We start from the raw sequence: 16,012 nt of genomic DNA on the forward strand, positions 1-16,012 counted from the left end.
ATGAGCAAATTGAACACGTGGAAAGTGAAGTCGCGGAAGAATATTTTTTTTCAGCAAGATCTGGATGAGAGCTGGCAGCATTTCGGCGGGCCTTTTCCTGGCTGAGAAGCAAGCAAGCAGCAAGTGAAATAAGGTAATTTGCCTGTATATATTTGTTTAATTAAACCAAATTTGTAAATATGTCATAAAAAACGAATTTTTGTCTCTGTAACATGTTTAAACACAGGACATTGAAACAGCGACTTGTGGAGGTGAACCTAGCTAAACAGTACTCCGGTGCAGTTATAAAACTTTTTATTAAGATAAAATGCAGACAGATACAGCGAATTTTATAACATTCTGTTTCTCAGAAGCACATTCGTGGCGCTTGGTTAAACTTTTGAGTGGTACCGGTGATATTATTGCAGGTGAGTTAGCGGTTCGGGAAAGGCTGTGTCTTTGTTTCAGTAATTAGCCGGGTTCCTTATTTCGTGTTTGTGCGAGCGCGTGTCCAGTTTCTGCCGGTGATAAACGCAATTTTACTGTTAAAGAGAGGGAGCTACCGCCAACGGGGGGTTGCATATTGAACTGTGTTCTCATTTGGTATGTTCTGACGGTAGTTATTTTTTATCTTTGCTCTTGAAAGCTGTGGCGTAGTTTATAAAGCAGTCGAGCGGGCTGCGGGCATGAGAGCTGGGTGGATCAGAGAGCAGGTGAAAACATTATAGCCGAGTTGACTGTGACGTTGTTTTATTTACGTTTTATTCACGTGAATCGCATAGATTCCAAGCTTTTTATCTGGAGCGTCAGCCCTTTTTTATTTTCAAATCTTTTTTAAGTTTGAAGTTTTTAGAGATAGGAGGGGACTCTGTTCTTCATAAGAAAAAAAAAAACATTTAAGAATACAATTGTTATGCACATCTTTTTTTTTCAACCCTATCTATTGCACCAGGATATTCCTCTGTGGGACAATAAAAGTATACATCTATTCTATTCTTACCATTTTAATGTTTTTGTCATGTTTTCAGTTCATAATGACTAATGCTTTTAGACCATACTCTAAAAATTATGTTCTGTGTTTTAGGTGCAGGTGGTTAAATCATTCATCTTTGGCTACAACTGTGGATGAAGTGGAGCTGTAAGTTTTGCAGTTTTGCCACCTACAATGAAAGAACAATAGTGAATCATTACAGAGACACTCATGGACGTGAAAGACAAGGATTGAGCTGCATTTACCCAAACTGTCTAACTGTGCTCAGATCCCATGTGGATTTTGCAAAACATATCAAGGAACATAAAATATTAAATCCAGTTGCTAAACTACGCTGTGAACTCTGTACTTTTTCAGCACCAACCAACATCAAACAGTATTTTCTTCATTTAAAAAGACATTTGAGAACTCAAGAGGCTGTCAATTGTCCATTTGTGGGGTGCTCTTTTAAGTCGAGGGTAATATCAACTTTCACTGCCCATAAGAGTCGATATCATCATGCTGCTACATTTGTTGATTTCAAACCTGACCTTGTTATAAATTGGCATAATCAAGCTGTTGTAAATGATGAGGAAGAAGACTTTGATGATTTAGTGTCATCAGATTTATTGTTGGCTGAATCTGAATTTAAACCTGTGCATAATTCCATTCAGCGGCAGATTGCATCCCTTTTACTTCGCCTGCAAGCAGTCCTTCATGTGTCACAATCAGCCATTCAAGAAATTGTTGATGACTTATTCAATGTTGGTGAATGTGCTGGACAAATAACTAAGCAGACAATTGAAAATGTTTTGAAGGAGCATAATTGCACATCTGAGGAATTAACAGTATCTTTGACTGAAGCATTACAGAGTGTAAACCCACTCACTTTACTTTCAAGAGAGGGACCTTTAGGCACAGAATTTAAAAGGCAGTCATTTTATAGACAGAACTTTACTGTCATTGAGCCTGTTGAATATGTTTTGAATAGACAAAAAAGGTCTCATACTGTTGTTTATGTCCCTATTCTAACATTACTTTCTGTAATTCTAAAGAGAGATGAGGTGCTGCGTGAATTGAGGGTAAACAGATCAGTTGAACAGTCTGGCCAGTACAAGTCATGTCTGGATGGTGATAACTTCAAAAAAAATACAATTTTTTCACATGAAGATTTTAGTCTATGCATAACTTTGTACATTGACGACTTTGAAATTTGTAATCCCATTGGCACATCCAGAAAAAAACACAAAGTATGTGGTGTTTATTGGGTTCTTGCCAATTTGCCAAGAAGATACAAGCCATCGTTGTCATCAATCTACTTGGCTTTACTGTGCAAAACTGAACATGTCAAGACTTATGGGTATAATGCTGTGTTGGAGCCACTGATAAAAGACATTCAGTATCTAGAAACAGTTGGTGTGTTTGTAGAAAAACTTGCTTGTAATGTAAAAGGGACCATTTTGTATGTGGCTGCAGACAACTTGGCTGCACACTCCCTTGGTGGATTCCAAGAGTCCTTTAATGTGGACAAATTTTGTAGGTTTTGTCTGTGTAGTCGTGAAGAAGTACAGACTTGTGATGTCAGAAGTGGCAACTTTGTTTTACGAACACCAGATTTGTATGATGAAGCTGTACATTTATTGAACCACAGTGAACTTGTGTCTGTTGATGGTGTGAAACGAGAATGTCCACTTAACAGATTGACAGGTTTCCATGCATGCCAAGGTTTTCCACCTGATTTTCTACATGATGTGCTAGAAGGCATTGTACCCATAGAGCTAAGTCTGTGCCTTGCAGATTTTATTTCTAAAAACTATTTCACATTGGATGAGCTTAATAGTGAAATACAAGGCTTTCCTTTTAAGTTCTCTGACAAGACAAACCGCCCTCAGAAAGTTCCATCAACTTTCAAGTGAAACCATACTCTCGGTGGTAATGGACATGAAAACTGGAGTCTTGTGCGTTTCCTTCCTCTCCTCATCGGTCACCGTGTTCCAGAAGGTGATCAGACATGGGAATTAGTCCTTGAGCTCAAAGACTTGGTGGAGCTATTGTCAACCTCATATTTCACTTCGGACTCGCTTTGTTATTTACAAGCAAAAATATCAGATCACAGACAGTTGCTGCAGACAGTTTTTCCTGAAAAAAAGCTGTGTCCCAAACATCACTTTATTGAACATTATCCATATCTTATAAAAACGTTTGGACCTCCAACAGAGTGTTGGACCATCAGGTTTGAGGCAAAACATTGTTTTTTTTAAAAGGCTGTGCGGGATGCCAACAACTTTAAAAACATTCTCCTTACTCTTGCAACAAGACATCAACTTATGTTGGCTCATTATCTTTCAATGCCAAGCCTTTTCAAGCCTGAGACAGAGACGACAAAGGTGTCTGATATGTGCCTCGAAGTCCTAGATGCTGGTGTCAGACAAGCCATCTTGAATAGGTTCAGCGGTGTTGACACAGTAAGACTGACCCCTCACATCTTCTTAAATGGAACAAAGTATTCAAAGGGAATGATTCTCTCTGCTGGGAGTACAAGTGGATTATCGGACTTTGGGAGAGTTTTGGAAATATGCGTTGTGTTGGATAGTCATGTTTGCTTCATTATTGAACCTTTTACAGCGTACTATGTGGAGCATCTGCGGAGTTACAATCTTGTGAAGAAAAACCCTGCTGAGTGTCTTTTGGTGAAACCAGAGGATCTCAACGACTACGTGCCATTGGTGTCATACTTCATTCGGGGCTGCCATCTGGTCACTCCTAAGACTTTCTTACTGACATAAACCAGCTGTAAGTAATTACACACTTGTATCAGGGCTGAATAATTTGGGAAAAAAGTCTAATAGCAATAATTTTTACTGATACTGCACTTGAGATCATTTGATAGAGAGAATAATATTTTTTTACATTTCTCATTTTAGGTGTAAATTTTAGCAATTATGATGTGAAGAACTACCAAACTGATATCAAGTCTGTAGAATAAAACTTTTTGGCTGACATGTATGGAACGAGATAATATTAAATGTAGAATGGTATTTTGACATTTTGTTTTTATCAAGCATTGAATTACCTATGATATTAAAGTATTGCTATTTTGATAGAATTTCAACTAATCAGTCTGCAACTCATACACATGCATATCTTTATACTTTCCCATATACATTCCTGTCTCTCATGTTGTGATATTTTAAAATTTGTTGTTTAGGGCTTTTACACCATCTGTTTATATTACCAGCCAATATGACAGGAAAAATAGCTTAAACTAAGGTTTTAGTCTGCAGTTAGTCTATCACTATTGTTAAATTTTTTAACTATTTCAAATATCTTCCTTGCCCCATACTGCTGGTGCTGTTTGAATTAAATATTAAAATACTTTTTTTATATTTTCCCAGATTTATTTTTGTGAGTTCATTGTTATGAGTAATAAAATAACTGACTTGATTAAACATTAGTTTAATTGATTACAAAAACTGCAAGTGGAGCTCTCATATTTTATTACATTTCTTCCTACAAAACAGTGCTAAAACCATGTCTCTCTTGTTCTCATTAGCCCAATTTCATGTTTGTCACACCTGTCGTACAAACACCTCAAGTCAGCTCAGTACACCACTACCTCTTTCATACTCACAAAAAAAGGTTACTATCTGGTTAAGGACTACATATGAGTGGCCAAAATCATAATAGAAACTTCAGATTCCATGTGTTATTTATGGTTATTAAATACATGAACATAAGAACAAAAAAAATCTTGATTTGGTAAACATTTGCCTGCAGTCAGGACTAAGACATTTATGATTTCAAACTACTGAGAATGTGTAGGAGGTAGAGGGATCCAAATAGTTTATACTGAATGTTTTTCTTAAACTGCATATTTTTTTTCTATTTTCCAGGTCAAAGTGGTCTACAATGCTGCTGCGTGTCATCGTGTCAGAAAATGAAATCAGACGTCTTTCAGTTGAAGACATCCCCTCAAGCGTCAAGGAACTGTACCAGGTGTTACGAACCAACCTTGGTCTAAGAGGAGGATTAATTTTGCAGTTTGAGGATCCTGACTTCAATAATCAGTTGTGCAACCTAACAAACATCAAAGACCTTCCTGTGGACCGTGCAACGTTGAAAGTATTGTTCACAGCTGATGATGGCTCAGATTCAACGTTGGACACAGGCAGCCTCCCTTCCACCAGTAGTGGGGATTCTGTCGAATGGCCTGATCCCTTCCCAATTCCCCAGTTTTCACATGATGTGGAGCTGCAGCTGAAAGAAGCAAATTGTAGGTATGCTAAGGATGGATCTTTGACAATGATTCCTAAAAGTTTAAAGACTGATATCCTTGACACACTTGCAGACCGTATGTCGAAGATTAGTGCTTATCCTGAGAGGCAACACTATGAAAATGTGGCCAAAGCACTGGTGGAGAAGCATCCCTGTCTGCGAGAACCAGGGTCTGAAAAGGGATGGTACTCATGGTTTCACAGCCTGAAATTTAAGCTTGGAAACTACCGGCAAAAATTAAGTGCAGCAGGATGCCCTGAAGTGGTCGTAAACAAACGAAAAGCAGGAGGTTCAAAGGGAAAATGTGTCAAGAAGTCAAAGAAGGGTGAAGTAAACTACTGTCCTGATCCACCTGAAGGACAGAGTTCTGAAAACATGGAGGAGAAGCGCAAGATTATGGAGGGTGAAATGCTGAAGAGAGACCCTGATCACCAGCTGCTGGAGGATCTGATGGTTACTACGTTTTCCCAGCGTAGAAAGGAGATAATTGGAGATCAACCACACATCACAGAGCTCATTTCCCGATGGCCAGCTCTGTTTTATGAGAAACAGGTAATCGCACAACTTGGCATTAATTCCACCGAGAGATTTAGTCCTGTTATGTTAAGACTGTGGACTGTCCTATTGAGAAATGTTGTATTTTCTGTCTTTTCACTTCAGATTAGAGCAGAATTCAGGAGAATCATCACCACAGACCTTCTGGAATCTTTTCTTGATGGACTTGATGGCCTGATCCCAAGACTGCTGGGAGGTATACAAAGCAGCAACCAAGTCTGGAAAGAAGCAGTCACTCAAAGACATTTTGGACTGCCTTGTGAAAGATGTAAGTGGAACTGTGGATGGGTAGAAAATTAGGCACCATTTATGTTTGTTAAAACATTTTCATCTCACTGCATGTCTCATATCTTGTAGGACACAAATGAAAGGAGAAGGGCTGCTGCTCTGCTTGGTTTGCCACACTACATATCAGGCGAAGATCCATCAGCTGTCATCAGGATGTGTGATGTAAGACAATTTTGAAATGCAAGAATTGTATGTTTGTTTACATTTGTCTATTTTTTGCTATCCTTTCTTTAATTTAAAAAAAATAAAACTTTTTGGTTTTTGTGTATGTATGTATGGGGGTGAGCAGGGGTGGGGGGTTGTAGAAAAGAGCATATTGCCAGTACAGAAACTGAGTGAAAAACTGTTGTGGATGGGGCCAACAACAGAGGACAATTTAACTATGTAAGAGAAGTCATACTTTTAAAAAGTCAGAATCAGTTAATGTGTCCTACATATTTAGCATATTTTCAGTGCTTTACCTTGGTAAGCTTTGGAGTAATATGGTGTACAGCAGGCACAGCTTTGCTCATGTGTAAGAAAACAGAAGCTCTGTAGATGAAAAGAGTTCATGCCAAAAAGAAGGGCTGCCTGATGACAAAGTAAAGCATTGAAAAAACAATTTAATATGGTGTACACTTAAACTGATAGTTTTTTTCAATTGTGGCTTCTTTTACTTGTCTAATGCATCTTTTGTTGTTGGCCTCATCTAAAACAGTTTTTATTGTTTTGTTTCTGTGCAGTCTATGCTTCTACGAACAGGGAGTGTGCTGTATGCTCTGTCAGGTTATGCACACTGACTGAATAGAAGAGCGTCCACTTTAAAAAAAAAACTGAACTATCCCTAAAGTGTCAACATATACAGGATATTAAACCTCACAATAGCATCCAACAACTTGTAATATAAAGATACCTTGAAGTAATGGTATTCTGTGCTTGCACACAAAAATGATCATTTATTATTATTTCTCCTTTTTAAGGCTCATGTTGACACTCTGGATGATGCCTTGAAGGGGATACAGCTTGGTCTCTTGATAGCCTGTGAAGGTGGTGAACGGAGTGCCATTCCACACGAGGTCTTTGATGTGGCAGTTGTGGTGGAGGAGACCATTGTGCTTCACAACATTAAAGATGTGGCACAAAGCTTTGCCATGCTTATGGGTGTCATCTACTGTGTCAATCTCAAGTATCCAGATGACATGAAGTATTCATTTGAGTTTCTTCAGTGAGTGGTGATGAAGATCAGACCAGACCAGGCTTCAGCTCGAGTACATGGGTTGAGAAACAAAATCTTGAGGTACAAACTGTAACATGTTTTCAATTTTTATTTTCTCACCTAAAAAGAGTTGTTGTAACAATTTGTTCAGTTATGTTCCATAAACACACATAATACTGACTGCATTGTGCTGAACTAATGTTAAAAAAACAAACAAAAAAAACATCACTCTCAGGGTTGTCTTTGTGAGATTGCTGACTGATTTTGTAGCACTTTAATATGTTGGACCGTTTATGAGAGATGATGGCTGATTGTAATCTGATTTTGAGGTTTTACTGCAACTGTTTGATGTTAATGATTACAGTACTTTGGTTAATGTGCTTTAGGAATAAACTGGATTTAGATAATGTGGTTAGAATGTTCTTGTTGAACATGGTCTAACTTCAGCACATTCTTGTCTTGGAGATGAATGTTATGATTTACAGTGGCTTTAAGGCTCCTCTCAACCAAAACTGTATTTGATGGAGAAAGGGTTTGAAAAATAAATGTTATTAAACATGTGAGTTGTAAGTGTATTCTGTGTAATTTTTTTAAGGAAACTGGTGAACTTGCTATTATTAGTGGAGAAAGGGGAATAAATTTGAAGATCTTTGTTAACTTAAATTGCAATTTTAAGTTCAATTGCTGCCTTAAAAACACAAGTTAACATAACTTGAAAAGGCAATTGATATGAATTTAGTTAGTTATTTTAATTTTAAAATGTGAGTTGAAAGGATGTATAAGTGTATGTTACTTTGACAATAAGGAGCTAGTTTTCTTGAATGGATAATGTAACTTTGTGAGTTGTTTTAACTTAGGATATCAAGTTCAAACAACAAATAGTAATTAATTAGACAACTGAGTGGACTCACAAATGTGAGTTCTTACAGTATATAATTGTAAGTTTCCTTGACAAGAGTAATTAATTTATTGGAAGGAATAATGTTCTATGGTGAGTCATTTCAACTCATAGTATCAAGTTGAAACAATAAATTATCATCAATTGGACAGCTTTTATAACTTTCATTTAAAATTTGTAAAAAAGCTGCTTCTTAAGTTAAGTTCACTTATAATTTTAAGTCAGCAATCTAACTTAAATTTTTAAGTTAAACCACCCTAATTATTTTTACAGTGTGTGGTATGTTTGTGTACAATTTATGACGAGTCAACTCATTTTGTTGGCATATATTAATCAGAAAAAAAGTTGGCATAAATTTTACTATCTGCTCCTATAACTGGAGACTTCCTTCAGTAAATAAGATCTTTGTGTAGTTCATTTTAAAGGCACAAACCAGACAGCATAATTAATATTGGAGTGCAGGGTGAGTCAGAAAGCCTAAACAGCTTATTTGAAGTCTTAGTGAAGGCTTATTTGTCTACTCAAACAACCCCAGAAATAACATTTTACATTCGAAGCACACATGCTTGTACTTTGAAGATTTATTCAAAGTAAATTAAATGACCAGAGGCTTTTCATTAAATGTTCATTGTTAGTCGGATTGGGGGAGTTTGAGGCTCCTATCAGTCAATTTCATTCATTTCTTGCAACACTAGTTTCCCGAAGTGCACTGACGCATCAGTTTACCTCGGCTCATATTACTCAGCTTTAGTTTTCTTACCAATAAGTAGCGCTCAGAGCAGACAGGTGCTTCAGCAGGTGGTAGAGTGGCCGTACCGGGTCCATAACGGCGAAATCACATCCACAACAAAGACCGAGTGGGCCTCCTGCCTGCCTTTTATCTACAGTAGCCGAGGCGCGAGATAAAGACAGAGAACATGCCAGAGAGCGCCATTACAAGTCCATCTACACTCTTTATCTAATCACTAATGGCTTTGGAGAGGAGTTTCAAAAACCATCAGCGCCACTGTTTCACAGCGTTTCCCGCAATATCCCTCCTTACACCCAGCCATTATGTAAAATTTTCAAGGCAAAATATTCCGCTTGTTTTCCAGCTCCCCCCCGGCGTCGAGATGACCTTTCCCTGGCGATGTGCGCCGAACTCGCGGTGATCTCCGGCGATTTTAGCGTCAGCTGTGAATGCCAAATTGACTCGGGTTGCTCGGGGAGGCCTTCTTTCCGAGGAGAACCACTTTTCACACGTCATCCAAAAAAGACGGACAATAGGGGCGCGGCGATGGGCGAAGGAGATTGTTGCTCTCTGTGGCGAAGGTCAATATTGTGCACGTCTTTTTGTTTATTTATTTGTTGTTGTTTTTTATTCCAGGTCCATGCCATCATGTGGATGACTTTCCCGCAAGTGTGGTGTCATGGGTAGCGCCACGTGGAGAAGGATGACCTTTTCCGACCATGTGTCACCAGCCCGCGATGCTCCGGGAGGCCCTTTCAGCGTAGCGTGTCTGAATGTCAGCGTCTGACGGTCCAGTGAAGCAACAAGAGCTCAGGAAACTGGAAGAAAAGGAAAGCGCATAACAGGGGGAAAAAAACAGCGGAACACATTTTCTTTTTTTTAATTCAGCAGTCGTTGGGTTTAAAAGAAAAACATCTGACGTTGAGGCTAAGTGTTGGGGAAAAAAAGGAGTTAGGATCAATAACTATCAGCAGGCTGCACACTTTTCTGTTTGAGTTCGTCAGGAGGTGAAAAGGTCATTATTTGTTAAAAGTCAGAGTAATTCTTTAATTTTTGGGGGGGCGGTTCGTAGCCTTTACAGCACAGGCATTAACCCGGGAATTGCGCGTGAAGAAAACCCACTGCATGAGAAAGATTCAGGCTTTTTTAATTTCATTTACGTCTTCGGAGACGTTCTTGTTATTCTCCAAGTTTTTCCCCCTGGCTGTGAAAGTGCCGACGCAGCCTGGAGACCCGCTCCTCGGGTTGCGTGCCCAAAGCTGCGAACGGCACGTCGCTGGGACGTTGGAAGGTGCACCCTTTCTCATCTTTCTAGCGGCAAGATAAGAGATCGCTGTCAAAATGTCACGATCCTCCAAGAGCAAAAGGCAGGGGAGGAGATCTAGGGAGGTCAAAAAAAGCAGACAGAGTTTTGTCAAGACTAATTTTCTTCCTTTAAAGTTACGGCACGTCGAACCAGAACTTTTAACAGAAGAAAACGGGAGGTCTGACTTATGATTGCGATCGCCGAGGCAACCAGAACCACAGAGAGATGAAGGTCATCGGTCAGCTCAGAAGCCTCGGCTGGGAGCGAAACACAGAAATACACGGATACACGTGAAGAGGCAGCATGACCTTCTGCATCGGCGCTCGGAGGAAGGGTTTTTCCATTAACCAGCTGAAGGTTTGGGATTGATTTTCAACTTGCGCCCAAACGAGCATCTCCCTTCCTACGTCTTGGTGCATGACTTGAAGGGATTCCAAAAGAGATCCAGGAAAGGGTCTACAGGCACAGAAAAAATAGCCTCCAGTCTCTATAAGCTTACGTTTGTCACCATACCTCAAGTTGTAGTTGTTGAATATGGCAGCACTAGACGACATGCAGCTCCCGGTAGCTTCTATTCCTTTAATTCATACATTTATTTTGCCCCAACCTTACCTGCTTCAATTCTTCAGCATGGGACGTATCTGTCCTTTATTGCCTTGTGTTTCATGTCTTTAACACATAACACCTGAACTGATTAAATTACGTTTCAATCCGTCAGACTCCTCACAATTTGCCAGCTGCTTGATCAGACGCAATGAAACTGTTGGCTCGTGTCTAAATGGTTATGGAACTACACGCTCCGAAAGCAAGCAGCATAGAGGAAGAAGAAGAACGTAAAAAAAAAAATTCCAGACGTCCGTCAATTTATATCAACAGGCCACATAAGGTCACGCAGTTCGCTCACTCAGGCAACTTGACAGATGATGCAGATAGATGATTGGGGGGGGCATTCTACAGTCAGCATGGGCAAAAACTGCTACAAAAAAAAAAGATTAAAAAATTGAAAGCTACACAGGGAACTCTAAGCGTAAGACAATTTAAACAGCTCACTGAGTTGCTGAACAGCCTTGACGTACTGCGCAAAGCCGACTGAGCTCATATTAAAGGCTCCTTACTGGAGGCCTCAACTGTGTCTGCTTCCATCCTTGGAGTCAGAGCTTATCCCAGTTTCCCACTCCCTTTAAAAAGGGTAATACAGCATTTTACCGATTACTTCAATCAAAATACTCACACGCTCAAAGCCGCCAAGTGCACAGTGTGTAAGAACTTCATGGATAATAAGAGGCTAACAGGTGGGTGGCTGGTCAGGACTGGTTGAGCGTTTAGTAAAAATAGTTTTTGTGGTTTTACCCCGCAGATCACACACAGGCACAATTTGGCTATTGGGCCGTTTCTAGCCAAGTCGTGAGCATTGGGTTTTATTTTTTTATTTTTTTAAATCCCCGAAAACCAGCACTTTCATAACCAATCTTGAGGAAAGTCCATCCACCCATTTTCTTTAACCGCTTCTCCGTTTTGGGTTGCGGGGGAGCTGGTGCCTATCCCCAGCAGTCACTGTGCAAGAGGCGGGGGAGACCCTGGACAGGTCGCAAGTCCATCGCAGGGTCACTTTTGCCACTTTTCCACTTGAGCAGCTCTACTCTACTCTAATCTGCTCTGCTCGGCTCGGCTCTGTAAAAAATGCATCGTGATTCCACCAGCCAGTTTGGTCGGTTATAGCCAATAAAGGGCCGACCCGGCTGGCCCTGCTCTGAAGCAGGGACCAAAAAAGCAGGGACCAGCCTCGAAAAAATGCCGGTGGAAATGCGCGCAAAGCAAGCTGAGTAGAGTGGAGCCAGGACCTTTAGAGCCGGTGGAAAAGGGTCAATTGAGACAAACGCAACAAACAACCATTCAGACGCTCATCTCGAGGAAAGTGAAAACTAAAATCTATCTCACTTTTATTTATTTTTTTTTACACTTGCATCTAGTAAAGTAAAGATTTGAGGAGACATTTTACGTTCTTTTTTTTAAAAGCAGAAATGTTTGTGTTTGATGGGCCGGAGATCAAGCTCGGTGCCCTTTAAGACAAACACTTCACAAAAGGTTTCCAGGCTCTCGTGGCTCTGGTCCTCCAGGATGTTATTTTTTTTTCTTTCCCCCCCAGAACCTATCAGGGATAATTGCCTTGTTAGGATTTCCTGTGAAGTCAGTTTCCAGGGGAGTTGCCTCGGGAATGGTCCTGCATATATGGATGAACCCTGCCCCTCCTCCCACGCTGCTGGTAACCACCTGCGAGGCTCTCTCTGCTGATGCACGTCCTCCGTGAATGCAGCCGGGGTGGTGGTGGTGGGGGGGGGGGAAGCTGTGGGCGGCGATGGCCGTCGGATGAATGGAGGGACAAAGAGGAAGGGCTGCATTTTTAAAGGCGAGAGTAAGTGTAGATGACAGATGGGTAATTAGTGGAAGTGTCTGTCCAATCCATCTGCACCGAGTCGATTCACACGCAGCAAGCCACAGAGGTGAAACTCCGGCCACTTCAGCTCCTAAACACTCTGGATTAGCCTGGAATGACTCTTGTTGATTTTTTCTACCGCCGGGCTGGTTAAAGTTGTGTGTTCGCGTGTGTCTCTCCCAGGGGAAAAGCCCCGAACGAGACTCCGCTCGGGGGCTTTAAATGTGCGTCTCTGCCTCTCCCCTGCTGACATGGTGCTGCTGCTGATGAGGAGGAGGAGGAAGGCACACGTTTGTGAGTGCATATGCATATGTTTTTTTTTGTTGTTGTTGCACACAACCTAAGACAAGTCCCATCTTAAATCATGCTACACAAAAACACAAACACCAACAAGTTCTCAGAGGGAGGCCGGTGCTGTCATGGTAACAGCGTAGAGTGACCTTCAGAGGCTGTTGATGCTCCCCAGAGCCGCCTCCTATTCTGCTTGGCACGGACTTTGTGAGTCATCAACAACATTCAAATTCACATGCTCCCTCTCTGGAGGCTCGGGCTTATTAAAATGGATGAGCAAATGTGGAAAAACGATGGAAATAGCAACAACTTAACTGCATATTCAGCTCCTGATTACCATCGGCAGGTACAAATTCATCACAGACAAGATGAGTTATTAGAGGGGATTATAATTACAGCGCATTCAGTATTAAAAAAATAAATAAATGTCACGATCTAAGTGATTCGAAGCATTTTTTACACAGTATCGTGAGGTTTGCAGCCAGGGGAGAGGCAGTCTTTTTCACAGGAATTCAACTCCAGGTTCAAGGACTAACCTCTGCCAGGGTGTTTCCACCAGGAGAGGTGGTCACCAAGGATCACTGAACACATGAGCCGGCCACCACAGGCCTGATGGGCTCCCTCTCCGTGTGACGCTGCCACCCGCTGGTGAAGAATGGGAAGTGAGGCGGGGCGGGGGGAGGACAACTCCATCTTCCTCCAAAACATCTGATGCAAACTTTAGGAGCTCGTTTTGCCCGACCCAAAGATCCAGCTGCACTCACAAGGTAACGCACTGCAATTTGGTAGCATCAAATTCACAGTAAAGTTGTGTGGAAAGCAACAATGCCTTTTTGTGTTTTGTTTGCACGTAAGCGTGACCGACGTGCAGAAGCGGTGTCGTTTCTCTACCTCCTTCTTAACCATCGATCAGGATGCACACATCCAGTTGCCTTGGTAACCCCTCTTGGCCAGGAAGGCATCTCTGAAGAAGATGACTTAATTCCCAAAGGAGAAACAAGCTCTTATAGGCTTGTCATCCTCAGCTGCAAGATGCCCCCCCTACCCCACTGCCCCCGCCCCCCGAAGCTACACTGATGAAATGTGTGTGTGGAAGCAACAAAGCAGCCTCGTTTCTCTGCATGGATGTATGCAGCATCTAGTTTTCCATGGAAAGTGTACTCGTGGCAAAAAAGTGTACTAAACTCCCGTCAGAACACTTTCATCGCAGATAACAGCTATTAAGATCGATGCGACATTTGCAATTCGGCGTGTTTGGATTACATTTTCAAAACGAGCTGAAATTTGAATTGAAGGGTTCTCTGCGGAAAAATAAAGCAACTTTCAATCAAAACCAAACGTCAAAGATGCCAAATGAGGTTTGTTTCCTGCATCAAAACTAACAAAGTAAAGGTTTTATTGAACGTCCTGCTTGGTTTTAATAGTAGTCCTAGTAGAGAAATATATATATTTTTACCATTCACTACCTCTAATCCCATATCTAAAAAAAGTTCGGACCTTCTATAAAATGTGAATAAAACAGAGTGCAATGATTTGCAAATCTCATAAACCCATATTTACAACAAAACATAGTAAAGATATCAAATATTTAAGCTAAGATATTGTATTTTTTTGTTTTGGGAAAAAAATAAAGGTAACTTTGAATTTGACAGCGGCGACACATTTCAAATTAGGTGGCACAGGGGCCACAAAAGGCTGTAAGAGCAAGTGGTATGACTAAGAAACAGCTGGAGGAGCATTTTGCAACTAATTAGGTCAGTTGACAACAGGCTGGGTACAGAAAGGGAGAGAGGCTGAAGCTTTCTGAAGTAAAGACGGACAGAGGTTCAACGATCTGAAAACAGTGGAACAGTTTAAAACCAGGTCTGATTCTGTTCATGGACTCAGGAACACTTACACAGATCATTTTCTGTAAACACATATCACCGTTCCAACCACAGATGCTGCTTAAAGCTTTATAAGAAAAAGAAGAAGCCAGCCGGGAACTGGGCCAAAGCTCTTTTAAAACGGACTGAGGCAAAGTGGGAAACTGTTCTGTGATCAGACGAATCAAAAATTTTAATTCTTGTTATTAACCACAGACTCCACATCCTCTTTACTAAAGAGGAGAGGGACCACCCGGCCTGTTGTCGGCCCACAGTTCAAAAGCCTGCCTCTCTGATGGTATGGAGGTGCATTAGTGCCTTTGGCATGGGCAGCTTACACATCTGGAAAAGTACCATCAATAAAGAAAGGTATATACAGGTTTTAGAACTTTTAGAGCTGCTCTCCTCAGATCCTACATGTTTACAGACTGTTGGTAAGAGAGGAGATGCTTCACAGAGGAATCATGTTCCACTGTGAATAAAATATGGGTTTATGAGATGTGCAAGTCATTGTTCTGTTTTTATTTACATTATGCACGTTCCAATTTTTTCTGAACTCTGGTTGTAATGAATTCAACAATTACGTTGTGAGAATAACAAAGAAAGTAAGTTTGGATTAAAATAATTTGCTATAGGGTGTAAGGAATAGTGTCAAATTTCACTTTTGATTTTTTTTTTTTTGTTTTCTAAACAACATTGCTTACAGGTGCTAGTAAGTATTCGAAAAAACATTTCCCACTTTTAACAAAGCAATCTTGTTAATGCATTTTTTAACTGCAGTAATTGTAATTATATTTGATTTTTATGCAGAAAAGCAAATATTTTTCTCTTCCGGCTCCTGCAACATAAAAAAAAAGTCAACTATCAAAAGCAACAATTCTGAGTTCTGGCCCGATGAGCTAAATTATGCCATTTGGTAAATGTCACGCATTTGGACTGTCATTAGTTGATTTTCTTTCTGTTTGGGAACTTTTAGTATCCCACTGACTTTTACAGAGCATTTCAACAAAGGGCAGCTCCGCGTGTGGCCAAGGTGTTCAGGAAAGTGCACATGAAGCGCTTGATGTCTCATTATTGCAATTTTACGGCTCCAACATGCTGCTGGTTCTCTACACAGAACAGCTGGTCAAACAGCATGACTTCAACCCAAAAAAAAAAAAGACTCTTTGACTGTGAAAGACAGAAAGATTTAAACTTGAAACGTTCAATGAGATTGCAACGTCCTC

General features: G+C 40.7%; 1 protein-coding gene across 1 annotated transcript; it reads left to right on the forward strand.

Annotated features, from left to right (window-relative positions):
• Positions 1-54: 54 nt before the first annotated feature.
• On the forward strand, positions 55-7,476 carry LOC108233235. The gene is made up of 7 exons (XM_037981204.1): positions 55-133; positions 1,064-1,117; positions 3,575-3,742; positions 4,843-5,776; positions 5,885-6,047; positions 6,137-6,229; positions 7,027-7,476. Coding segments are annotated over exons 4-6 (1,083 nt in total). The 5' UTR covers positions 55-133; positions 1,064-1,117; positions 3,575-3,742; positions 4,843-4,858; the 3' UTR covers positions 6,139-6,229; positions 7,027-7,476.
• Positions 7,477-16,012: the final 8,536 nt, after the last annotated feature.

The sequence above is a fragment of the Kryptolebias marmoratus genome, linkage group LG18, assembly GCF_001649575.2.
Source record: "Kryptolebias marmoratus isolate JLee-2015 linkage group LG18, ASM164957v2, whole genome shotgun sequence".
NCBI classification, from domain to species: Eukaryota; Metazoa; Chordata; class Actinopteri; order Cyprinodontiformes; family Rivulidae; genus Kryptolebias; species Kryptolebias marmoratus.